Raw genomic sequence first — 26,231 nt, 5'->3', positions numbered from 1 at the left:
TTTCTGTACTTGGAATGCTCTAAAATAATCAACGCCTAACATTTATAGTGACTTCAACGCATTATTGCAAATGTGGAAGCTCTATTTAGCTTGAAGTACCCTTTTCTATCCAAAAGGGATTTGGTTAATCAATGAATATACCCAAATTCATACAGATAGTAGCTGTATAAGCCCGGCCATCAAACATCATAAACAGAAAAACTGTGCTCTAGTTGTATAAGCCCGAGCACTGTACATAAGATCGGTGCTCTAGCATAAACTAAAGGGAACTAACAAAATATTAAGTGCCACTACGTGTGAGACTTCGTGAACAAGACCGCATGTCCACAACAAACCGAAAGTAATTTCTATATCACGATTCTAATTTAGCTCTATGTACAACGATGTCTTCGACATTTCATTGTATGAATTGTGCAATGTGTGAGAGATCACTCATTATCGTGGCGGGGTACCAACCAATTACATACGGCTAGCTGCATTTCCCTTCGACAACGATGTAATTTATTAGAACAGCTGCTTACTTTGCGTGGAGATGGTAGAAAATTTCGTTATATCGATATTTCGATGCTACACGAAGTCGAAACATAATTAAGCCAAGAAAAACGCCTCATTTTAAGTTTTCTTACATGAAGTGGCAATGGTTGAAGAGTTTTTTTACTTAGCAAAGAACAATTAGAAGTTCGATAGGTGGTGCTGTTTAGAAGCTATTTTCTTCAACCCCTAAAACTGGTGGTGGTTAGTGTTGTACTTATTGAATGTACAACACTTATGAAGGTTTGAGCACTTATACTGATCTATTGAATGTTTTTACTTGAAAATGTTATTATATTATGGCTTGTAGTTTTCCCCAAGAATTGTCATATACTATAAGTATAAATGATTGTCCTATTGCTGTACTTTGTTTTCAATCGGTTAACACGTATTTAGCCACTGTATACGTGGAGGTGGCTTGTTATTTGGTACCTTTACATTGTGCAATATGGCAGCTCAGTTTTTGAAGTTATGGTGTTTTTTCTCTATCATTCATAATAATTAGACAGTGGTCCCGAATCTTCAATCTACTGGTATAAAAGACCGGTTTTAGTAATTGCTATTTGAAGCCTCAATTTTTTTTACGTTTTTTCTTCTCTATTTTTCTTTTTGTTCCCAATTCGCTGATGTCTGTTGTGGACATACACATTGCTAGGCAGTAATTTTCTTGTGCAGATTAAAAAAACTCGGAGTCACTTTTACCAATCCTAACAGGAATAGGTGATTACTACTTCAATTCAGAGGTTTCTACAGTACCTATTATGCATAATATTAACTATTCCCCATTTCCAGGCTTTTTGGTATTTCTTTATTTCATGATAACTTGGTTTGTTCTATTTTGATTATGGTAAAAAAACCTATAAAATTAAAATGTGACAAATAAGTCATGTAGTGGCAATTTTAATGTTCTATTCTGTAGCTCTGCAACTGCATTTATAGTTGTTTTGCTCTGCTTCCATTCTCTCCTGACAAATTTTCTCTAATTCAAGCTTATTCATTTTTTTGGTACAGCCCTACCCAATTCAGTATTACATTATGGAAAAAATTTCAATGGTTTTTTTTGCGAAAATTGGTATTTTAGTTACACTTGAGAAATAAAGACCTATAGCTTTACGCATCATATTATTTTCTCAAGTCGAGTTTGGTTGGACAGCTTATTGAAGGGTCTGGTATGTTTTGCATGTATTCTATGGTTGCGAGTTGTTCTGTAAACCATTTCAGCATCGTCAGCATGCTGAAGAAGAGAAGAGTTTATATATTTGGTCTCATCAGTCTCATATGCATTATATACTTTTTCGTCAGTCGCCCAGAGGCTGAGAGTGAAGACAATGAAGCTCATGTGAGTTTATAATTACAATGCATCTATTTGACACATGATACTTTTTCTTTTTTAGGCTAATAAGTTCACTAGCAGTCTTGGATTGTACAGTTTTGTACAGATGGGGCACTTTTTGTCAGCTGTTTAGATTCTTGTTTAGAAGTGAGCAGTCACACCTATTCTAACATGGTTCTGCTAGTCTAGATTGGTAACTGGCGGCTGTCATGGCAGTTCTTATACATAGTTTGCATGTTCAAGTAAAAGAGAAAGTCTGTGAATGCGTGTTAGTGTTACAAGTTATATTAGTGTTATATGTTATATTAGTGTTACAAGTTATGTTTAGTGTTACTTGTTATGTTTGTTTTACAAACTATATTTTTGTCGCGTGTTATATTAGTGTTATAAGATGAATTCAGGCACGTTTGATGTGCCAAATCATAGGTTCTCAACCCTTGGCTGTACATTTTGTTAAATGTATTAATGTGGTCACCGAATCTCTGTTTTTACATTTACTTGAGTTGTATCATCTGAAAGTAAATTAAATGTTCTATATACAGTATTCCATCTTGTATAAAACTGCGCAAGGTGATAGCTTATGTGTCGTTGCTTCTTATGAACAGACAGCGCTGATTAAGCGAGCTGCCAAAATTAAAGCTCAACTGGATAATAGTGAAGCAGTTATAAATAAAATTAAACATCAAATACAGCAGCTTGAGAAAGGGCAAGATCTCCCTTCCGATCTCGACAATGAGCAAGGTAAGTTGGTCATTATTTACTGGAGGTTTTAACATGCATGGTCAGATACAGTTATGTTTTACAGTTATAGTTATATGCAGTTAGATACATGCATAGTCATGTATCTATAGAGATGACCTTAGGCATAGCCATGTATCTATAGAGATGGCCTTAGGCATAGTCATGTATCTATAGAGATGACCTTAGGCATAGTCATGTATCTATAGAGATGACCTTAAGCATAGTCATGTATATATAGTGATGACCTTAGGGGTATTCATGTATCTATAGTGATGACCTTAAGGCATAGTCATGTATCTATAGTGACGACCTTAAGGCATAGTCATGTATCTATAGTGACGACCTCAGGCGTAGTCAGATATTTATAGTGATGACCTCAGGCATAGTCATGTATCTATAGTTATTTATTGATGCATTACACTGTAAGCATTAGGAAGGCCATGTTTTGTGGTACCGACTTGCCGGGGTAGCTTTCTGAATAAAGTGCTTATCAAAACAGTTTGGATAGTATACCCAAGATTGGCTCTACAAGCTAATCATTTTGTATTGTTGTGGTTGTCTTCTCAACCTATTTCTATGAAGTAGCATTTAAAGGCAGCACTCAGATAAATCATCTCTGTCTTTTGGTATAGCTGTATGGTTGTTTCCATGTCATCTCGGAGGTTTAGCAGTTGAAAACAGAATATTCCAGGCTCAGACTCACATATCATGAACAACTCCTAGGAAAATGTGAATACCTGTATTGATTTCTTCTCAGCCACCAAACAGCTGCGTGCATATTTGATTTACATGTATCTTATAACGTTTGTTTTAAAAGTGTTTCTTTTAATAATTTCTAAACAATGAACAGTGTATAATTTCAACGACCATTTATTGATTTAAGTTGATGCATTAAGAAGTGCATGCGCTTTCAAGAAGAGGCATCATATACTCATGGTAATAAATGCAAACACAACTAGAGTAGGATTGTATCGGTGACAATTGTTTGTTCAGGTATTAGTAGCTTGAAAATTGGGCAAAATATTTGTTTATTAGAAAACATAGCTCTTCCTGAGGCCTAACTTAGTAGTATTTTACTACAGGTGTTCATGTAGACAACCATCCCATAGTAATATCTCGGAGAGGACAGGCTAGTCAGGTGTCTTACAGTCTTTCTGTCATATCACCATCCGACCTTGTCTGTCTCCCTGCAGATGCCCCACGCACTGAACAGGACGTACAGGTACATGACAATAAACATTTTGTGGTTCTTAACTTTGTTGGACGTACTGAACCCCACCAGTTTCATATGCGCTTTCATCAAATCCTTCTTTATTAAACAATAAAATATGAGTTATTTCACGTTCGTGTTAGGTCTATGTTTTACTGGCGCGCACAATGAACTGTGCATTAACATCATTGTGTTCAAAGAACAAAACCGATCCAATGCATGAACTCACAACAAACTAGGTATCTTTTTGGGCAAATCAGTGTGACCTCTGTTGTTGCCTTTGAGGCACTACTTATATGTCTTGACCTCTATCCACGGCTGAGACTGACTCGCCGAACTGCTATGGTTTGATCAGACCCGGGTTAAAAATCACTGCCCTAATGGGTTAAGGGATGTGTTCAAGAAAAGGTAGCAAAAAGTCTCACTGGCAAATATTGCCAACTGTCTTGCAAAGACACATTTAAAGTTCACAAGCTCACATGATTGTATGCATTTGGTGTATCATCATGGGAATATTAAGAAGACATCATGATGATGTGTACCTGTCGGACTTGTCAAACCTCATGATGTGTACATGTCAGACCTGTCAAACCTCATGTGTACCTGTCGGACATGTCAAGCTTTGCTATGACCTGTCAGACCTGTCAAGCTTTGCTAACGCAGTACAATTTTGTTGACCTCATTTTATCTTTAAAAAATCTTTGGAAACTCAATCTAATATTGAAAAAAATAATACGTACTGGAAAATTTTATTTTTATAAGTGGTCTGATTTTGTATTTGTATTTTTTCAAAAATTATAGATTATTTAGTTTACTCATTAAGAGTTTGTTGTTTAACAAAGTTCAGATGCCAATCGGTTCATCTCTGAGTCTGTTCTACAGATGTACGATGTACTGAATACCATAAGCTTTGCTGATGTCGATGGTGGAGTATGGAAGCAAGGCTATGACATCCAGTATCGGGATTCTTTGTGGAGCAAAGAGAAACCACTCAAAGTTTTTGTTATTCCTCATTCTCATAATGACCCAGGTAGTTGTCTGCTCTTTCTCGTGTCTTGTTCTATTTTTTTTATCCTGTTGACTGATTGATTTGCTGGCTTACATTATTTAAAATGATAATTTAAATTTGGTAATTGGTTTGGTTATTATCTGAATGTCATCTCAGCTTGTGGAATCTGTTTTAAATGGCTCTGTACAATTTTGAATTAACATCTTAGCAGAACCATAAAACTCATGCTATGAAGTTTTAGTTTTATCTATGCTTTTGTGGCATCAATAACATACATGCCTGTGGTTTGCTTGTCAGATCAGGGTAGCCTAGCTGTCATGCCATATTGATTTTAGGATGGATAAAAACGTTTGATGGATACTACAGCGCCCAGGTGAAGAAAATTCTTGACAACATGGTGGTAAAGCTTGGTGAGCACGAGAAGATGAAGTTTATTTATGCTGAAATCTCTTTTTTCTCTAAATGGTGGAGCACAGCGACCAACTCACAGAAAGAGTCAGTGAAAAGGTGAAAATATACTGTTTATGGTAGATGAAATAAAGAGAGTCATCTGCTCCTACTTCACTTCTTATATACAGTATTGTGCTATAGTGAATAAGTAGGTCGGACCTGTTGTATGTAGCTAACATTGTTAGCTTTCATGTGATTCGCTTATAATAGTGACATTTTGATTTTCCGCTGTCCGGTTGTCAAGTCAAAGGTCAAAACATGACTGATATTACTGCTGTCTTATAGTGTTGTCTGGTGGTGCTGTCTAAACAGCTGTTGCTCTGATATAGCAGTTAACATTCATTGCAATAACAGCTCTGTTTATTTAGACACATAGAGGATGGAAAGTTAGAGCTGGTAACTGGGGGCTGGGTAATGCCTGACGAGGCATCTTCTCATTACTGGGCTATGATTGACCAGCTAATAGAAGGTCACGCTTGGGTCAAGGAGAACATAGGTGAGTCAGATGACATACTCTCTTCGCAGTATAACAGGTGTCTCTATTACCTATGCTAGCTGTAACAGGTGTCTCTATTACCCGTGCTAGCTGTAGCAGGTGTCTCTATTACCCGTGCTAGCTGTAGCAGGTGTCTTTATTACCTGTGCTAGCTGTAGCAGGTGTCTCTATTACCCGTGCTAGCTGTAGCAGGTGTCTCTATTACCTGTGCTAACTGTAGCAGGTGTCTCTATTATCTGTGCTAACTGTAGCAGGTGTCTCTATTACCCGTGCTAGCTGTAGCAGGTGTCTCTATTATCTGTGCTAGCTGCAGCAGGTGTCTATATTACCTGTGCTAGCTGTCTCCTTATTTTTTTTCCTACCTACATAGTCATGCAGTTAGAGGCATGTATGATATAAGGAGCAGTTTTATAATGAAAATAAAATAAAATCATACCCTGACATACAAGCTTTATTCATTCTGGGATAAAGCTCGTATGTCAATCCTCTAGTGCGTCGAATCAATTTTTTCTATAAAAAATAACTAAATTCAAATTAATCTGTTGCTATTCACTGAACAAAACACCTAAAACAGGATATTAAAATGGAGAAACTTGTTTTAATGGTTTTAATTCACCACCAACACTCACAGAGTAACAAAGACCTATCTAGTGGTTATGATCTGCGATAAAGTGCCACATGATGTACAGTGCTGTGTGGAGTTTTTTTCTTCGAGACAAATATAGTGGCTAACAGCGGTGTAAGAGACTCGACGGCAATGCATTTGGTACACTACACTTTTGTGACACCAAGTAAAATAACATAAACTTTAAACTTAATATAAAGTAATTTAGCTCGCTATATACGCACACCTATTAATAAATTTAAATTTTATGTTCCACTAAACTTAATTCTCTTTTAATTTTTTGCTCCAGCTATGCTCTTTTTGCCTCACTTTTTTACTTGACTCGTTTTCACTATTACTTTTGGTTGGCCTTTTTATAACTTTTTCAAACTGATCTGATGAGAAAGATCAAGCGGTGTTGCTCTTTGAAGCAGCCTCTCACATGCTCGCCCACCTAGCGGCCTTAACCATCTCACATGCTCGTATCGTAAATTTGTCTCGTATTGCAGGTAAATGTTTGCTTGGAATTTTTCTTGTATCTCCAATTTCTTGTGTATTCAGACACTCATATGTCGAGGTATGACTGTAATAGCTTTTTTGCATTGCTCAGGATGAAAGGAAAGGGGTTTGTTTCATTAGATGGCATTCGCTCTATTTAACCTGCTATCCACTCCGTAGACTAGTAGTGCAGAATCTCTGTGTTTTTACTATGAGGTATGACTGGAAGACCCCTCAGTGGCTGGTCTATTGACCCATTTGGACATTCCTCTACTATGGCGTATATTCTAAAGGAAGCTGGGCTCCAAAATATGCTCATTCAGAGAGTACACTACTCCATAAAGAAGCATTTCGCCCAGAACAAGTACCTCGAGTTCAACTGGAGGCAGATTTGGGGTATGTCAAGGTCTAAGAACAGTTTTTTTTTATGTGTGCCTCTGAGACGGACCGTTAACTCATTGCGTGCCATGAACCGCCTCGTGTGGCTCGACGCAGCGTTTGTGAATGGCCAAAAGTGTGCCAAACAACTATGTGCCTGCATTGAGCCAATAGAAACAAGCATCTGCCTGCATTGAGCCAATAGAAACAATCACGTGCCTGCATTGAGCCAATTGAAAACATGTTTACAGCATATGCAATGCTTAGTTTCGCTTTGCAAAAACTTTATTTTTTGATTGCAATTTTTTTTTGCAATAACCAGCCGTGTCAGACGCATTACAGCTACAGAGGTTTCACAAATTGTACACTTATTGGCTTCTGCTGATGATATAGGCTATTGAGCAATAGTCCCAGTCCCTGAGATTATTTTGTTTTTAGCAGCAATTATGATGCCGTAAGGTATTGTAATAGCTATAACTCATGTGACTCAAAACATGATCAACTCCTTACTCGCTGTAGTAGCGGAAGTGGCGGGGAAAGTATCCGAGCTCATTATGTAACACATTTGTAGCCCTTTTTGTGGCATCAGTTGCTGTATCATCTTATGCTGATTGATTTAGTATCAAAATATTTTTCATAGACCTTTGGTTCAATAGTTGTAGGAACTTATATGCCCTAGTGTCAAATATTTGATTTTACCGAATAATCAATTATGTCCTGGTAAAAAATTAATTTGGTGGCAAAAGAATTAACGAGACTTTTGAGCAGTCTGTAGTCATGAGGAGAGTTGCTCAGCCAGTCTTGTGAACTGGAAGGAAACTGCTCTGCGTGCAGCGGATGTAACCGATTGATGTCTCCCGTAGATGGCGAGGGAGACACTGGCATCTTATGTCACATGATGCCCTTTTACTCGTATGATGTGCCTCACACTTGTGGTCCAGATCCAAAGATATGCTGTCAATTTGACTTCCAGCGGTTGCCAGGGGGCAAGCTGCACTGCCCATGGAAAAAGGAGCCTGAGGCTATTACCGAGGTCAACGTAAAAGAGAAGTACATATCGTTATTTGTATATAGTGTACTATTGCTCATCTGATATTTTTTGCTAGATGATAGTACAACCAATGTGACTGCACGTGGTAGTAAATCCATAGTGACTACACATTATACTGCAGTCATACCATTCTAGGACTCAGCTCGTATGTCAATGTTCTCGTATATGAATGCAATATTTCCTATATAAAATAACTATAACTATATAACTAAATTTAAATTAATCTGTTTCCACGCTATGGAAAAACCATCTAAAGAAAGGATATTTCGATCGGGAAACGTGTTTTTCATTGTCACAATTTAGTACCTACGCTCAAAAAGTAATAAATACCTATTTAGTGATTGTGATCTGCGATAAAATGTAACATTAATATGTACAGTAGTGTATGGAGTTTTTACCTTCGAGACAGACATTGCGGCAAAGGGCAGTTTTAGAGCGACTTTAGCAACGGGTTCAGTACACCAGACTTTTTTGAAGCTACGTAACATCGATTTTGAAATTAACGTAAATGAATTTAGCTTACTAAACAAACACTTGAAGCTGATTTTTAAAGAATTTACTAAACTTACTGTAAAACCTCTATTTGAACGCCACCTCTATTTGACAGCCACCTTGAGAGAAGGGTTGAGAAATAGAGCGCCATTCTCAACTTGAACGCCACTTCCATTTGCCCGCCACTTGACAATCTTTGATCTTTACAAACCTATAATAGCAAGTGATCAGTAGAAAAGTGTCCACAAAATCGTATTAATAATAAATCGTTCACATCAATAACGATCAATTTTCTCATTGTCCAACTCCAAAGCTTTTTTGTCGTTAAACCTGTGAAAGCATAAAAACATGGAAATAATTAATCGCTTTTTCAGGCTAATAGTAGCTCCCTGTCTAATGCGGTCTTGCTACTTCAAAGTGCATGTAAATAAAAACGTTTTACATTTATGATGGTACAAAGATTACATTTAGCGGGCAAAACTTTTACGTGTTGCATTTGTGCTAAATTTAATGCGTAAAGGTTTTGCTCTGCCAAAAAACTGTTTAGACGCTAATATCGACTAGTCCAACAGTGCAGAAGAAGATTTTAGGTCAGATGACATTGTGGAAAGTATTGGACAAGTAGTAGATGTTTGTTCCATCGAAAGCAACAATCAGAACGCAGCTATCCGAGGAAACGATGCAAATATTTTTGTTTTAAAAACCTTAATTTCTGTTTCTGCAAGTAATATAATGTGGTTTGTTTATGTCACTTGTTCATGATTGTATATTTGTAGCATTTGATAGATTATCTTTATATAACTTATGAATTTGCAGATTTATGGCATATTATTTGATAGCATCATTGCGGTAATCTGATCTTACAATTGATCGATCCTCGTAACTCTTCTTCTATTGCACATAAAAAGCTAGTTTTGGCTGCAAACTGTAGCAAACATATCAATAAGTGTAATGAGCTTTTGTGCAACATTGATAAATATAGATATAAAATATAAATAGCTCTTCAAATTTAGACTGAAATAAAAATTGAAAGCTGCAAAAAATGGCAAAGCAGGACTCAGGCTATAATATCATCGCAGGTTCATCTTGAGGAAGGCTTGAAAAATAGAGCGCCATGGCGTTAATTAGAGGTTTTACGCTAACTTTAATTTTGTCTTCGATATAATATTTTAATGTTTGTTTCCGACTTGGTGTCTTTTGCCTCGCTTTCAATATAACTTTTCGTCGAACTTGTAAAACTTTTTTTCAAACTGATTCAACAGGAAAGACTGAGCGATGCTGTTCCTGAAAACGGCCTCTTGCATACTTGGCTATTTAGTGGCCAGCGGCAACCGGCTAATATCTCAAAGGTTTTTGTATGTCAAGGCGGAAGCTCGCTCGAAATTCTCCTTGTATCTCGATTTTTATGTATGATGGGCACTCGTGTGTCAAGGTATGACTATGCAACTATAGTAACTGCATATGGCAAAAACACTAGTGACTACACTTGATAGTACAACCATTGTGGCTGCACATGATAGTACCACCGTAGGTATCTGCACATGGTAGTACAACCAAACTGGCTACACACTATAGTACAACCAAAGTAACTACACATGGTAGTATCATCATAGTGACTACACATGGTAGTATAACCATAGTAGCTACTCATAGTAGTACAACTATTGTGACTATACATGGTAGTTCAACCATTATGACTATTTAGTACGAATTCTGTACAATAGTGTTTCAACATTTTGTTCACCTCTTGCAGAGCCTTCACCTTATTGGATCAGTACAGGAAGAAATCAACACTGTTTAAAAGCAATGTAGTCTTGGTGCCACTGGGAGATGACTTTCGATATGACAGCGCTGCCGAGTGGGACAAGCAGTATACAAACTACCAGAAACTATTTGACTATATGAATGAGGCCGACTGGAATGTGCAGGTGCTTTTCTATTCACTCCTCAAACCTAGATTATTCAGACTCGATACTCGTGCATCTCTAGTTCCACGGAGAAAAGACATGCTTAGTTGTGATCAGTTATGTGAAAGTCGATTTAGCACAGCAACCAAATAAGACTGTACATATCATATCAGCTACATATCATTATTTGTCATCCGTAGCGCTTGTTCAAGGTAGCACTTTAGTACTATGTAGCTTGAGTCTGTTTATTTATCCCTTGACTCGTCTTGGAAATGGCTCTGCTTGTTTTACTTGCAGGCTCAATTTGGTACTCTATCAGATTACTTTAACGAAGTTCGCGCGGAAATGGGGCAACCTGAGTCATCTGAAGCTTCACTTGATGGTTTTCCTTCTCTATCAGGTTAAATATACCGATCTCGGAAATGCATTTTTATACTACGTACTTTATTGTGACTTGGTTCATCAATAACTAGAATTGACATGAATATTGATAAATTAATTCCAAGACAACTATCAAGTGCAAATATAAATGTTGTATGCAACAATGGAAGTGGAAGGATGCTTCTTGGTATTACCTCTCAGAGTGATGTAGCCCACTTCCAAAAACAGATGTTGTGGTAGTTTTATCACTTGAACGCTCTATGGATAGCCTTAGGTTTTATCCGAACTAATGCTGGCTATGGGTTTTACCTCTAGTAATAATTAAGGCTCTTGCCCATGGAAGAAGACAGATATATTTGTTGTACCAAGGCTTGCAAGTACCCTGTATTTAATAGAATTTTCTCATTTAAAAATTATTGCAGGCAAATAACTCAAACAGTAGACCTTGATTTTGGGCTGGCAGCATGTTTGACCTCATGGCTGTCTATCTTCTAGGGGACTTTTTCGCATACGCTGATAGAATTGATCATTACTGGAGTGGCTATTTCACCTCTCGACCATTCTACAAGCACTGGGACAGGCACTTGGAGTCTACCCTTAGGTCTGCGGAGATCATTTTCTCCTTGGCCCAAGCTAAAAGTCTCACTGATGGCAGTTCAAGTTTTCAAGCATCTAGTCTCTACGACAAACTGTCCTATGCCCGGCAATCACTCGGGTTGTTCCAGCACCATGACGGTATCACTGGCACCGCTAAAGCTGCGGTAGTTGTTGATTATGGTAACAGGTGATTACTTTACTAGTATTTTCTCCTTTTTCTCTTTGTTTCCCGTGGTGTCAAAGCCTACACCTAAAGGTCTATGAATAAGTCTATGAGTGATAGTTTATAGTGAAGGCCTACGAATAGGTCTATGGATTCAAAGACTACACCTGAATGCCTATGAATAAGTCTATGAGTGATAGTCTATAGTGAAGGCCCATAAATAGGTCTATGGATTCAAAGCCTACACCTAAAGGCTTATGAATTAGTCTATGAATGATAGTCTATAGTGAAGGCCTACGAATAGGTCTATGGATTCAAAGCCCACACCTGAAGGCCTATGAATAAGTCTAGGAATGATAGTCTATAGTGAAGGCCTATAAATAGGTCTATGGATTCAAAGCCCACACCTAAAGGCCTATGAATTAGTCTATGAATGAGAGTCTATAGTGAACGCCTATAAGTATCTATATGTAAGTCTGTAAGTAATAGCTTATAGTTAACTGCCTATGAGTAAGTCTATTTTTTGTACAAGGAGCATTGCTTCTTGTACACGTAAGAGCTGGCATCTAACTTTTACTAGTTCAGGTGATATTCGCTGTAGAGGTTTAGTGGACTGCCATTAGCTGCATGTAGTCATATGTAGTCATGGAGCATTGTGATTGAATAACACCTCGCTAAATCCAAGATTGGTGATGTAGGCTTACTCTCATATCACCCCTTACCTTTATTAGTTCTCATGCTATGATGACACACTGTTAACTGATATTTGATAAGAAACTGCAGAAGCAGACATCTAAACTGTTTTTCCCCTGTTTTTTTCATCGGCTTTCGTTGGTTGCCATCTTTAGTTACTATGTGTAAAGTTTAGCAGAGAGTACATGTTTGTGTTGTTACAACCTATTTGTGTTGTTGACTTACTGTGTGTCAGCGCCTCGCTCACTCAACTGTGTCATGTAGGATGTTACGGGGCTGGAAATCAGCTTATGAAGTGATTAGAGCATCAGCCCAGCTGCTAGTAGGAAATGTGGTTAGTGCTCCACTTGAGATGTTCGATGTGGATTGGTTGAAGGATGAACAGGATGCTCTGGAAATAAGATCAGTGCAAGAGTTGAAGCAAGGAGAAAAGTTAGTTTCGTTTCAAATAGGAGATCAATTTTTTTTCAAGTTCCCTCTTTGCTTGTAAGAACCTTTTTTGAGGAGATTTGGGTGGACAACCATTGTTTATTCTGTACGGTAGTCTACCACTCATTCAGTTATTTTGTAAGCTTGCTGGTTGAGTATTCGGTATTAAAAAAAATGAGTTCATTTACAATTGAATGCAAAATATGGTTTTGAGAAAGCTAGAAAAGGATTGTCAATACATTTCTGTTTGACCGATTGATACTGACTACTATAAACTAGTACCCTGGTAGTTGGCTGAGAGATCATCTGGTGTAGTAACTATTTTTACGATTATTCTACAATGCGAGTGAGTAGTCAATTGGCGCGGCGGTGTCGTGTTCGTCTACCATGCTGAAAGTCACGAGTTCAAACTCTATATGATGCTTTGTTTTTGTCAACCTCTAACCATGGAATTGGACAGATGGGCAAGTCTCTTGTTATAGTGAAGATTGCTAGCAGTCTTTGTTTTTAGCTCATGAGTCTTTCTGTGGCTATTACAACTTGCGGCCATTACAACTTGTGGTCATTACAACTTGCGGCCATTACAACTTGTGTCCATTACAACTTGTGTCCATTACAACTTGTGACCATTACAACATGTGGCCATTACAACTTGCGGCCATTACAAATTGTGGCCATTCCATCTGATGCGCATTGCCACAAACTAAATTTTTGAACTTTCAAGTCTAAAAGAATTCCAACTAATTTTCAACTAAATTTTCAGCTTGTTCTTAAGAAAATGCGATCTTCAATAATTTTTTGTTCTATTTTCAAAATTTGATTTACATGGTAAGTCACTCAACATTTTTTCAACTTTGTGACTGTTTGTATTCAGTTTGTTAAGCTCAGAAAAAACTGTCAATTCAGGTGAACTATAACTACCAATATGACTGCGCGTGTCTGCCTTCATCACTTTTTATGTCGCATAATACAGTTAACAACTACCATCATTTAACTTATGTTCTGACTGTTCCTCGTAGAGAGAAGTTTGTCATATACAACTCATCTCCCCATGAGCGAGAGGAGCTGGTAAGAGTATGGGTCTCTACTATTCCCATCTCAGTTTACGACTCGGAATCCAGGCATGTCATCTGCCAAATATCTCCCATCTTCACCGACCATTTTGATGATCATACTTCCATTTTGCACAACAAGTTCAAGGTCAGCATTAGATGACAGATTGACTGAACTTATGCTAAATTTTTTGAGATTTCTTGTGATAACTCCATCTTATGAGCTGCAGCCAAGGTCAGAACATCGTGTATAGGAAAGCAAATATATAAGGGAAGGCTATATCAAACTGTCGACCGTTCCTTGCGTATGAATGATCATTTACAGCTATGACTTCACTTCCAGCCTAATTTGTTACAGTTAAGTTTCCTTGTGAAATTGCCTCCCCTTGGGATGGTCACATACACGATAGAGGCCTCAGAAACACAGCCATGTACTATCTCCAGGGTGTCATTTTACAACCTCGGCTCAAGGTCACCTTCCGAGTGAGTTACTTTGTTACTTCAGCTGTCTAGCTTGTTAATACAAAAACTTTACAAAATTGTTGAAGATGTAATAAGCTCAATTTTAGCAGGTGATCAAGGACATCAATGTTTGACAGTCTAGGTAAGGGCATGTTGGATGACGGAATATTTGCAAGTCAAATAATACTATCTTATCACTTTAAAGGTGTCATGTTTTTCACAGAGCCGCCCACATGTGATAACACTCACTCTGTTGTTTATGGCTATTATGCCTGGTTCAGACCAATGTCATATGTAGGGTGTGCGAGGTGCTGCCCCCCCCCCCCCCCCCCCGCTATGCAAGTGTGCAATTGATGTGAATCAGTTAGCTATGAAGTCGCGGGATGACGCAACTAAATCCCGGCCTACTCCAGACCCTAGCATTGTCTTGCATAGTTCTGCGATAATGCACAATTTATCCACAAATATTGGTCTGAATCAGGCATTAGATTGTAAGTAGGCTACAGTACTGCTAGACTCGTAACTACCAATTTGAAGTGGACGTATTCTGTCCTAGTGTTATACTTACTGACAGCCCCATGAGTCGTGAGAGTTGGTCGTACGTAATCAGTGTGTGCACAATGTCTCCAATGTGCACACACTTATTACACTGGTGGTGGAGTGACCCATATGGTAGCTGCGCCACTCCACCAACTGGTAATACCAATATTTGGGTTTGACTCCTGTACAGGGCAATATTTTTCCTAACGCTCTTAGCGTGGCTTCGAAAAGACAGTTGAGCATGGCTCTTATTATAGCAAAGGCTAGCTGGACACCCGTCGTTGCTCGGGTAATAAGGAAGTTTTTGTACAGAGAACTTATTTTTATTTAACACATACAATATTTACCATTCTAAACTTCATATCATGAAAAAAGTGTTTTTGTGCAGTTCAAATAAATTAAGAGAAAAAATAAACAATGAGTACATTGAAGTGTGTATAAAAAAGGTTACTGTTAAAGCAGAAGCTCAGTGTATTCAAAGTTTTGATAGACAATACTGGTACCTTTTGATACTGGTACTTCTTGATACCGGTACCTCTTGATACCGGTACCTCTCCATACCGGTACCTCTCCATACCGGTACCTCTCCATACTGGTACCTCTTGATACTGGTACCTCTTGATACCGGTACCTCTCCATACCGGTACCTCTCCATACCGGTACCTCTCCATACCGGTACCTCTCCATACTGGTACCTCTCGATACCGGTACCTCTTGATACTGGTACCTCTCGATACTGGTAAAAATGAGATATCAGGCTTTCTTTGCTTGATATTTCATCTGACCGAATGGAGTGAGAATGTAGAGGCAATTTCTACTCTAGATGTCCATGTACAATTGTCGACATGAAAATCATTTAGCTTTTACAGATTTACCGAAACTGGAAATATGAGAGTAACGGCACAGTTGAAATTGAAACGTCACATCTGAAAATTACAAATTAAAAAAGTGGTCATGGTAAAACAATCAACATAAAAGAAAATCCAAAAAACTATCAATCGCAATAGGTAATATTGATTAATAATAATATGTGTACATTTGGCATGTGCAATCACGAAAAGGATACACTGTATATGGTAAGAGTGATGGAAATGATAAGAACAGTCTTTCTTGTCATTAAGGTGATTTTTTGTTGCTAAAACATTATCACTATAACTGGACAGACGAACGAAAAATACTGAGATTTATATATAGATATATATATATATAAATAGTATATATATAGATATATATATATATATATATATAGACTAGCGGTGCACGGGTACTAAAAAACAGCTTATAAACAGTGGCAGGTAATGCAGTTGTCGACCACTTGCCATTAGTCTGGCACATTGCCAATGGCTAATTTAAGTATGCTAGTATCCGTATTGCTAAACTTACTAATAAGAGCTGTGAGAGCAAGTATGTAACTTATTTATGGTTTAATAATAGGTGAATGCCCAGTGTTGCGCGGGTAATAAAAATCATTTTTGCACAAAAAATCAAAATTGATGTACTAGCCAACCTTTAAATAAAGGTGTTTGTTTATTTCTGTGTTCGCTATATTCAAAGTATTTGGGGATGTCTGGGCACGTATTTTTCTAATAAAATTTTTTATAAATAGTTTAACTCAAGCGTGTAGCGTAGGTATCAATCGCCAGTCAAGATTGGCTGATATAATAAGTATGTGCACAATTATTCCGTAGTATCGTAAATAGCCCATGTGGGTTAGTGGTTAGCTCACTTGTTTGGGGAATTGGAGGTGCTGACTTCAAACCCAGTGCGAAGTGGACTTTTCATTCCCATAACTTTATCGCTATAATTGGACACACGAATGACAGATGACAAACAAACACTGAGATTTCTATATAGATGGTGTAACAGGATTTTATAAACTTGCAAAAGCGTCTCTATTCTAACTAACAATAAGCAAGACTGATCAAGGGTGTGTTGTTGCTAGGGAGTTTGTTTACATAAATAACTACTATAAAACCTTTTATTTGAACACTGTGTCCATCTATTTTTCAACCCTTTCGCTATTGTGGCGTTTAATTAGAGATGGCGTTCAAATAAAGGTGGAGTTCCAATAGAAGTTCTACGGTGTTTACTTGTCGCTAAGAAGCTTGTTTATGTAAACAAACATTTGGCAGATTTGACATTTTACAAATGCGTTTCTTTCTGTAGGCAACTGTTTATATCATTTTCGTGCAATTACTATTATAAATTTATTATAAATAAATCAATTACTATTATAAATGGCTTGTCGTGTTTTATAGTTTTGGTTTAGCACCCAAAGTTTTTAAAAAAAAACAGTTCTAGCTGGCTCTACAACATGAAACAAATTGCTAACTTTGCAAAACATTTAGTAAATCACAGTTTGCTAGTATGACCAAAATGTAAATATTTGTCTTGCAGTGAAATATTCAAACCAGAAGGGAAGAAAGACACCGAATTCACCATACATAATGACCAGGTGGAGGTGACCATGTCAGCGGCCAGCGGAATGATGCAGGTATGTCAGCGCCTGTAAGTGTATGTGATGTCACTTATAAACTTGTGCTAGAGTTATAGCAAAGGTTAGACAATTCCTACTCATGGAAAGACAACTCACAACATGAATACAGCTGACAGTGTTTAGCAAGGCTTATTATTAATAAAAGAGCAGTTATATTGTACTAGTTAGTTCTCTGGTCTGGTAAGCGGTATGTCAGTAGTTCAATCTGCAATACGGGATGCCAGGAAGAGCACCCGGTCCTGAATTGCTCCTGCACTAAGGGAGACAACCCTCTGCGCTAAGGGAGACAACCCCCTGCGCTAAGGGAGACAACCGTCCTAAAAGATTTCTCTCCCAAGAGTTCTCACTAAATTTTTAACTCGAGCAGAGAAGAGCGTGACATGCAAGACCTGCTTATGAGAGAATAGTTTTACTAGCATTAAATGAAGGGTTACTGGTTTCTAAGTCACCGTTTCTAGAGTTTATTGCATGTTTCTTTCAGCTAGTCCAATAGACCTGGTACAGTAGATAGGCAAGTTCGTTAGATAGGTTCTTTTGGACCTTTAACTAAGCTAACAATGCTGCTACTAACTACTACTTGTGCAGGACTATATATATTTTTAACAAGCGCTTCAAGTAGAGTTCACCTAGCTTATATACGCTTACATTTTAGTCGGTGAAGAATAAGAAAACAGGCAAAGTGAACAGGGTTGAGATGAATTTCGTTAAATATGGATCCTCAAAAAGAAGTGACCACAGCTCTGGAGCATATCTGTTCATCCCCTCTGGAGCATCGCAGGTGCAGTTCGTTTGTCGGTTTAATTTATATTCTCATGTCAATTCGGAAATGTTTTTAAAATTGTTTTAATTCATGTTTCAGGATGTGGCAAGTGAGAACCCGCTAATCAGAGTTGTTACAGGGAACCTATTTCATGAAGTCATGTCCTTTACAAGCCTTGTCGAGCACCTTGTTCGGGTTGTCAACATTCCAGGTTGGCTTGCTATGGGCAATACTAAGCCTTCAACCATTAAAATACATGTACTATGGAACTTGTTGACTTCTGATAATCCAATACCTTAATTGTACTGCAGGTCCTGAAAGTCTCGGTGTGGAGGTTGTCAACATTGACTCAATAATGAAGTTGGAAAATACTGAGCTGGCCATGCAGTTGTCTACAGATATCGGAAATGATGACCGCATCTTTTTCAGCGACATGAACGGCTTTACTATGCACAAGGTTCTTTCATTCGATTATGTTTGCAGTCATTTTTCTCGTGGGCCATATCTGTCTGTACCATGCTCCTTATTTTTTTTCGAGATGCACAACTCTACTCTTTCCTGTGGGTATTACTGACATACATGTTGTGTCTCTGACTGTTTAGCGCCACTATTTTCTACATTTGTGAACTTTGCAAAGGACTACAAATGTTTATTAGAAAGTTTTGTCTCGTTCAGTTTTTATTGGAATCGATGCAGAGCCTCAAGTTTTTATTGATAATTAGTCTTCTTTCTTGCATGCAAACTTATCTCCAGTGGCCCTCGATGTCTCTTATGTCGCAACTCATGACTCATCTCCATTGCTGTATGACACTGTTGCACATTGCTTTTTCATAAATTAAAATTTTTATAACAGCTTCTGTCCTGCTGTAGTGCTTTTCATTCCTGTATGACTAATTTGGTTTTGTAGAGGAAGTACCAGGAGAAACTGCATTTACAGGGCAATGTCTACCCCATGACTAGTATGTCGTATATAGAGAACAGCAAGACCCGCATTAGCATATTGGCAGCACAGTCTGCAGGAGTCCTTTCACCGTTTAAAGGTATCAGTACTCCTTATGCTGTAGACTGCAATTATATATACCGAAAAACTTCCAATGAACGCCACCTCTATTTGAATGCCACCTCTATTTGACCGCCTCCTCTATTTGACCACCACTGTACTGTGAGGGTTAAAAAATAGAGTGTCATAGGTTTCAAGCAGAGGTTTTACGGTAAGCATGTTTGTTGATCCAACCTAACTGATATGTATTGTGATAGGCCAACTTAAGGTGGCCTATAAATTTTAAACAGGCGAGCTGCAGGTGATTCTAGACAGAAGGCTGAGTCAAGATGACAATAGGGGCCTCGGGGAGCCCCTCAAGGACAACAAAAGGACGGAAAGTAAATTTTTCATTCTTGTCGAGGAGAAGACAGCTGCTGGAGATAATGTACGTGTTTCTAAGAGTCTGTCATGTATAAAATTTATGGTTTCTTATCATCATAGCTTTGTTCATTTATTCATTCATTTAACCAGTGCTTCCACGTCTCTGCACTCATCAGGGTAGTGTTGTTAATCAGTTATTCGTGATAGTATTCTAGTTTGTTGCCTTAAGGTTGGGACTCTTTGGATCTGAGATGCCAAAATAAGTTTCTAATTGTAAATGCTATTTTTGCATTCTTCAGATTTCACATGTCTAACAGGGGCTAGAGTAGGAGCTGAAAATGATGGAAATTATTAAGTTAGGTATACTTGAGGGAAGATAACTCTGAATAGTTACTAGCATTGCATAATAATCTTACAATTATATAAAAAATTTTCAATATTTATTCCAATTTTCAATTATTCTAAACTAGTACCCTGACATTCTATCGTGTTGTGAAAGATAGTGAAATGTGCCACGAAACCACAGTATCTCCAACATTATTCCAAACACCTAGATGGTGCAGGTGTTACAGTGTCAGGCTGTAAAGCTTAAAGGTTGACTTGCAACAAAATTCACATTACAGTTGTTTGATATCAAAAGATTTACCGTGTCTTACTCTGCTGTGTTGTAAGTGTAAAATATGTGGAAATGTGATTACAAGTTCTTAAAAGCTCAAAAACGAACAGTTAATAGTAGCCATCACGAAAACACCGTAGATTGGAATCCATTTCCAAAACGGCTCAAATGGGACGTAGTTGAACAAGATGGCTTCTGTTTGCACTTTCATGCAACCTCATTCGTCGCAATATTTTCACAAAATACTTCACGCATTCAATAAAACCATGTCTATTGTCCTTACGCGACTTTTTCATCATAATTGTCAAGCTGTCATTTGAGCTGTCTTTTTCTGTTATCTCAAAACCTACCATAAAAATTTGTTTAATTTTTAACTTTAGCTCGAAGAAGTGCATATCATCCTCTGATGAACATGAGGGGCTTGTTAGTCACCCGCAATAGTCGAAAAATGCTGCAGAAACTGTTCACGCGATTTGGCAGAAAGTATGGGTCACTTGATCAGATTACGACTAGCTGAATAGACCAGGCTGAAACGATACTGTGAAGTAGCGAGCATTTATATTTGATACAGGCTTTTCGGTAGAACCCGAAGTATTTGACATAAACTAGTGCTATGGGACGTTTTATATCGAGCCTTTTATTTCACGTAATAACATCACGTGTCAAAACAATAGCCGAACTGTTGGAGTACGTCAGCCAAATAAAGAGATTCCAAACTACGGCATTTTCGTGATGGCTGCGATTAACTGTTCGTTTTTGAGTTTTTAAGAGCTTGTAATCACATTTCCACATAATTTGCACCTACAACATAGCAGAGTAAGACATGGTGAACCTTTTGGTACCAAATACCTGTAATGTGAATTTTGTTGCAAGTCAACCTTTAAAACCACAAGGTTAAATCTAGTATGATCTTGTCTTTTTCCAACCTCCAACCTTGGTTTCGGACAGGTGATCGACACGGCTATTATTACAGTAAAGATTAAGTTATTGTCTGTTCACTAATGACCATTTCCTACTTGTGTTCCATTTTATTTTAAAGAGAGTTTCGGTACTTTTGAACTAGTGATCAAAAGTCAGGAGAGAAATATTTCAAGTATCACAGGATCTGCGTAATTACAGAGCATAACCACAGTAATACCTCGACGTACAAGCTTAATGCGTTTTGGGAGTGAGCTCATACGTCAATTGACTTGTGTTTCAAGGCACTATTTATTATATAAAACAACTAAATGCAAATTAATCCGTTACCATGATATTGAAAAACTCCTAAAACAATATATTGCGGTGGAAAAATATGTTTTAACGGTTGTAATTCAGTACCTACGCTTACAAAGCAGCAAATACCTAACTTAGTTGTTATGATCTGCCATAAAATTGTAACATTACTACGGTGTGTACATCACTGTATGGAGTTTTTACCTTTGAAACAGACGGAGTGCCTAGCCCCGATGTGAGTGAGAGACTTGACAGCAAAGCATTCGGTACACTAATCTTTTTTGACGCTACGTAATAGAAACTGTGAATTTAATTTAACTAAATTTAGCTTACTAAGCAAACACTTGAAGCAAAGTTTTAATCTTTTAACGTACTTTAATTCTATCTCCTCAATTTTTTATTATTTGTTTTTGGTTTGGCACTGTTTACCTCGCGTGTGCCATAACTTTTAGTAAACCTTATAAAAACTGATTTGAAGAGGAAGACCGAGCAATGTAGTTTTTGAAAGCAGCTTCTCGCATATTCGACCATATAGTGGCCATCGACAACCGGCGTGTATGCTCATATCTTAAAGATTACTCGTAACTCAAGAAAGAAACTAACTCGAAGTTTTGTTTTTATTTCAATTTTTTCATATGTTGGGGCATTACTCGTATGTTGAGGTATGACTGTATATGGTTGGCTCAGTATTGTAAACGCACAAAATAAAAACTCATTTACGCTTGTTTGTAGAGAGACAAGACTATTGGCTATCCCTCCATGACTGCCAACATTTTGCATCACCATCTTATTAGCCCTCTAATCGCATTACCAGTTAAGGCTGGCGAGATAAACCACCCATACTATGAGCCACTAAGTAGAAGTTGGCCTTGTGAGCTAAACTTGATTAATCTCAGATCCATTAAGGACACTGAAAGTGGGGAGGCCAGAACATCGAGCCTGCTACTGGTTCATCATCAGTCTACAGATTGTAGCCTGCCAGCTAAAGGCCTCAGCTGTACTAGCAACAATGGAAGGGTGGGTGGAATGTTTCAAACCTTGCTTGCTGAGACAATATAACTGTCAGATCTATATTTATGGTGAGCCACCTAGATTTGTCATCCAATAGGAACACTCGTAATCATCTTTAATCAATCACATAGTGTGTGAGGCATGTTCATTCACATCACACTGTGAATCCTAGTAAAATGTCTGGATTCCCATAAGACCACTGATACATAGTCCTTTGCGCTGTCTGCGGGTGTTATATTTATTCAAGTTGTACATAAATTATAACAATTGGTAGAAAATTTTATTTGTTCCTGCGAATAATTATCAGTTCTATTACAAATAAGTTTTATTGTTTGTTTTTGGCAAAAATTACGAAACATGCACTTTTTTGTAGCTGGACATAGGCGATATGTTTAGACATCAGAGTTTGACTTCAATAGAGAAACGGACAATAACAGACTTTGAGAGTCTCGGAGATGCAGAACATTCCGGCAAGGTTACTGTGAAGCCTATGAATATCATGGCATACAAACTAACTGTGCAGTAGCCGCACTGGTAGTTTGCCATCGCTTAATCTACGCTTGTCCGTCCAAAGCACTACTACAACACAGGACTCTTCCAGACTCGACATGAGCCCAGGCTGTTACCAACCGACTTTCAGCGCTTCCTTTTGGAACAGCAAAGCAAAATTAGTATCTCATCCTCGCAATATCTTAGTATCAGACTTGCTGGTTATCTGTGTACAAGACGACACATACACTTAAAGACGATGCATACTCTACACATTTCAACATTTTCTTCATACAAATCCTTTAGTAAATGCTCATAAATTTATTTATATGCTAGCATATATTATGAGAAACCTATGCTTTCTATCGTGGTTGTAAAAAAGCTGACTGGGAACAAGATCTATCCTGTATTATTGCTGTTCAATTAATAACTACTACCTCTACCCTGTGTTATGCCAAAGGTTCTTTATTCAATTTATTCTAACTTTATTCATCACACAGAGGGACAGAAAAATGTAAAAGCTAGATAGAACCTGTCATATCATCAACCAAACATTGGTTACATTAGGAGTTGTCGTTATGGAAAACCAGTACACCAGACGAATTGTAATAAGCTCAAATAATTACAACCGAAACGAACGCTTGTCAAGCACGGAATGCACATGCTTTGCTTCTCACAGGCAGACATGGTTCATGTAGTAGATAGAACACAAACTTGGAAGCTGACCTTATATTGACCAAGCTATAAGTACTAATCAGTACTTTTACACTGTTATGCTGAAATTAAAATCCTTTTACATACACAGCATCTGTAGCATATTTGAACAACTCTCATTGTAATGGTGGCCCTGAAAAGGGCCATTGTAGGATAGTTCGCAGATATGATTTAGCCACCAAAACCATACAGAGTACGGCCTTGTCGCTTGAGAGCATAAACAACATCCATGGCTGTTACAGTTTTTCTTTTGGCATGCTCGGTGTATGTGACTGCATCTCGAATAACATTTTCGAGAAACACTTTGAGAACTCCTCTGGTTTCTTCATAGATCAATCCAGATATTCTTTTCACTCCACCTCTTCGAGCCAAACGGCGAATTGCAGGCTTTGTGATACCTTGGATGTTATCTCGGAGTACTTTTCTGTGGCGCTTGGCGCCTCCCTTTCCTAGGCCTTTACCTCCTTTACCTCGACCGGACATGTTTGCTGATGAATTTAAGTTTTCACTATGGCTAGATCAAGACTGCATATTTGGCTATATACGTTATAAGCGAGCCCAATATAAAGATTTTGCTATTCAAGCGAGCGTAGTATAAATTATTACGCATAAAAACTCAACGATAGGCTATTTGCAATTGACCTATATGAATGACGCGGCCAATAACGTTTGATAAGCAAGAGAGACTTCTATAAAAGCTATGTTACCCGCGAGCGGCAGTATTTGAAAACGAAATGGCTCGTACTAAGCAAACTGCTCGTAAGTCCACCGGAGGCAAAGCGCCCCGAAAACAGCTTGCAACTAAAGCTGCTCGAAAGAGTGCTCCAGCAACAGGGGGAGTAAAAAAGCCACATAGATATCGACCCGGAACTGTAGCTCTTCGTGAAATCCGAAGGTATCAAAAATCTACTGAACTACTCATAAGAAAACTCCCATTCCAGCGTCTCGTGCGAGAGATTGCTCAGGATTTCAAGACTGACCTTCGATTTCAAAGTTCTGCTGTCATGGCTCTTCAAGAATCCAGCGAAGCATATCTAGTCGGGTTGTTTGAAGACACCAATCTGTGTGCTATTCATGCCAAAAGAGTGACCATCATGCCTAAAGACATTCAACTTGCTAGACGTATCAGAGGCGAGCGCGCCTAAATATCTGAACTTTCTCAACGGCCCTTTTTAGGGCCACCATTTAATTCACAGAGTTATTGTTCCAATGCCCTATAAGGCAACTATGATAATGACAATCCATGATAAGTTTGATATTATGTGCAAAAAACATTTACATGGGAAGATGACTTCGAATAAATTATGCAGGATAACCTGTACAAACAAATTGATTTATACAGTATTATGTACTAGTGTTCATGCCTGAAGACTAGAATTCTATGACAATCGATTGTTAATAATTGAATGACTGATATGGTCTGTTTTGTATCATGTCTGTGCGAGTATCATTGGCAACGTGAACGTTCAAACCATAAACAACGCTGGTATCACCCGCAGTAGTACATAGAAGAGTTTAGACAGTTGGGTGAACATCGGTTTAAATTAAGCCTCACTTCCGGTGGCGGCGTACGTTCACAAAATATTGGTTTTTCCTGTCTAGTTAGAGGGCAGAATGACCATATCTGTCATAAAAATAATTTCTATTACTTTTCTCTCAATTTATGCAATATGATGCGTGCAAAAGATTCTTCAATATTTATATATTGCCTGTTTGGACGTTGCACCCTGTAATGTCATTCAGACAGGAAAAACCAATATTAAACAACACATGTCATTAGGTAGTTTTAAGTTGCCAATAGTATATTATTTAACAAAATAAGGGCGAGAAAACAAGGGCAAGCCGTACAGCCCCGGTGTCTAGCCGACGTCGCTTTTTCTTAGAAACCGCAGGTTCGTGACCCCGAGATTATGAAAACCGCGGGCGAGGTTTTCATAATCTCGGGTCGCAAAAGGGACATTATGGAGTTTACGGTAGTAAGCTGCAGTTCGTATATCATTGGCCATCATTCACTGCATTGCTAAGGGGGCTCGTTCAGAATGTGCAAGCATTATCATAGGTAACAACATATAGTATCAGTTTAGCATTGTGCAACAATGACTGATATTAAATAGTATAGAACAACTCTGATCGTTTTGATGGCCCTGAAAAGGGCCGAGGTGGGAGCAGTACGCAAGCATTTACTTGGAGCTTGTGTACTTGGTAACAGCCTTGGTGCCTTCTGAAACGGCGTGCTTGGCTAATTCTCCAGGGAGAATAAGTCGCACAGCAGTTTGTACCTCACGGCTGGTTATGGTTGATCGTTTGTTGTAGTGAGCAAGCCTGGATGCCTCAGCAGCAATCCTCTCAAAAACATCATTGACAAAACTATTCATTATGCTCATGGCTTTGCTTGAAACACCGGTGTCTGGGTGCACTTGCTTCAGAACTTTGTAGATGTAAATTCCATAGCTTTCTTTCCTTCGCCTTTTCCTCTTCTTATCACCGGATCGTGCGGCCTTGGCCTTGCCAGCCTTTTTGGCGCCTTTGCTACTAACTTTAGGAGGCAT

At 38.2% G+C, this 26,231-nt stretch overlaps 2 protein-coding genes across 2 annotated transcripts; one reads left to right on the top strand and one right to left on the bottom strand.

Moving 5' to 3' along the window:
* The first annotated feature begins 521 nt into the window (after window positions 1-521).
* On the top strand, window positions 522-23,409 carry LOC137399200 (alpha-mannosidase 2x-like). The gene is made up of 23 exons (XM_068085202.1): window positions 522-774; window positions 1,753-1,870; window positions 2,470-2,605; window positions 3,688-3,827; window positions 4,698-4,845; window positions 5,160-5,331; window positions 5,643-5,770; window positions 7,089-7,268; window positions 8,114-8,300; window positions 10,547-10,721; window positions 10,998-11,100; window positions 11,577-11,865; window positions 12,799-12,966; window positions 13,983-14,163; window positions 14,374-14,498; window positions 17,415-17,511; window positions 18,167-18,292; window positions 18,374-18,485; window positions 18,586-18,731; window positions 19,182-19,314; window positions 19,565-19,701; window positions 22,201-22,485; window positions 22,853-23,409. Exons 2-23 carry the CDS (start codon window positions 1,763-1,765, stop codon window positions 23,003-23,005), a joined length of 3,429 nt encoding a protein of 1,142 aa, XP_067941303.1. The 5' UTR covers window positions 522-774; window positions 1,753-1,762; the 3' UTR covers window positions 23,006-23,409.
* Window positions 23,410-25,862: 2,453 nt separating this feature from the next.
* LOC137399201 (histone H2B, gonadal) lies at window positions 25,863-26,231 on the bottom strand. Its single transcript, XM_068085203.1, has one exon. It carries the CDS (start codon window positions 26,229-26,231, stop codon window positions 25,863-25,865), a length of 369 nt encoding a protein of 122 aa, XP_067941304.1.

Source organism: Watersipora subatra, chromosome 7 (genome assembly GCF_963576615.1).
Source record: "Watersipora subatra chromosome 7, tzWatSuba1.1, whole genome shotgun sequence".
Lineage (NCBI taxonomy): Eukaryota > Metazoa > Bryozoa > Gymnolaemata > Cheilostomatida > Watersiporidae > Watersipora > Watersipora subatra.
The sequence above is the reverse complement of the archived record's forward strand: the minus strand, read 5'-3'. Positions and strand labels throughout refer to the sequence as shown.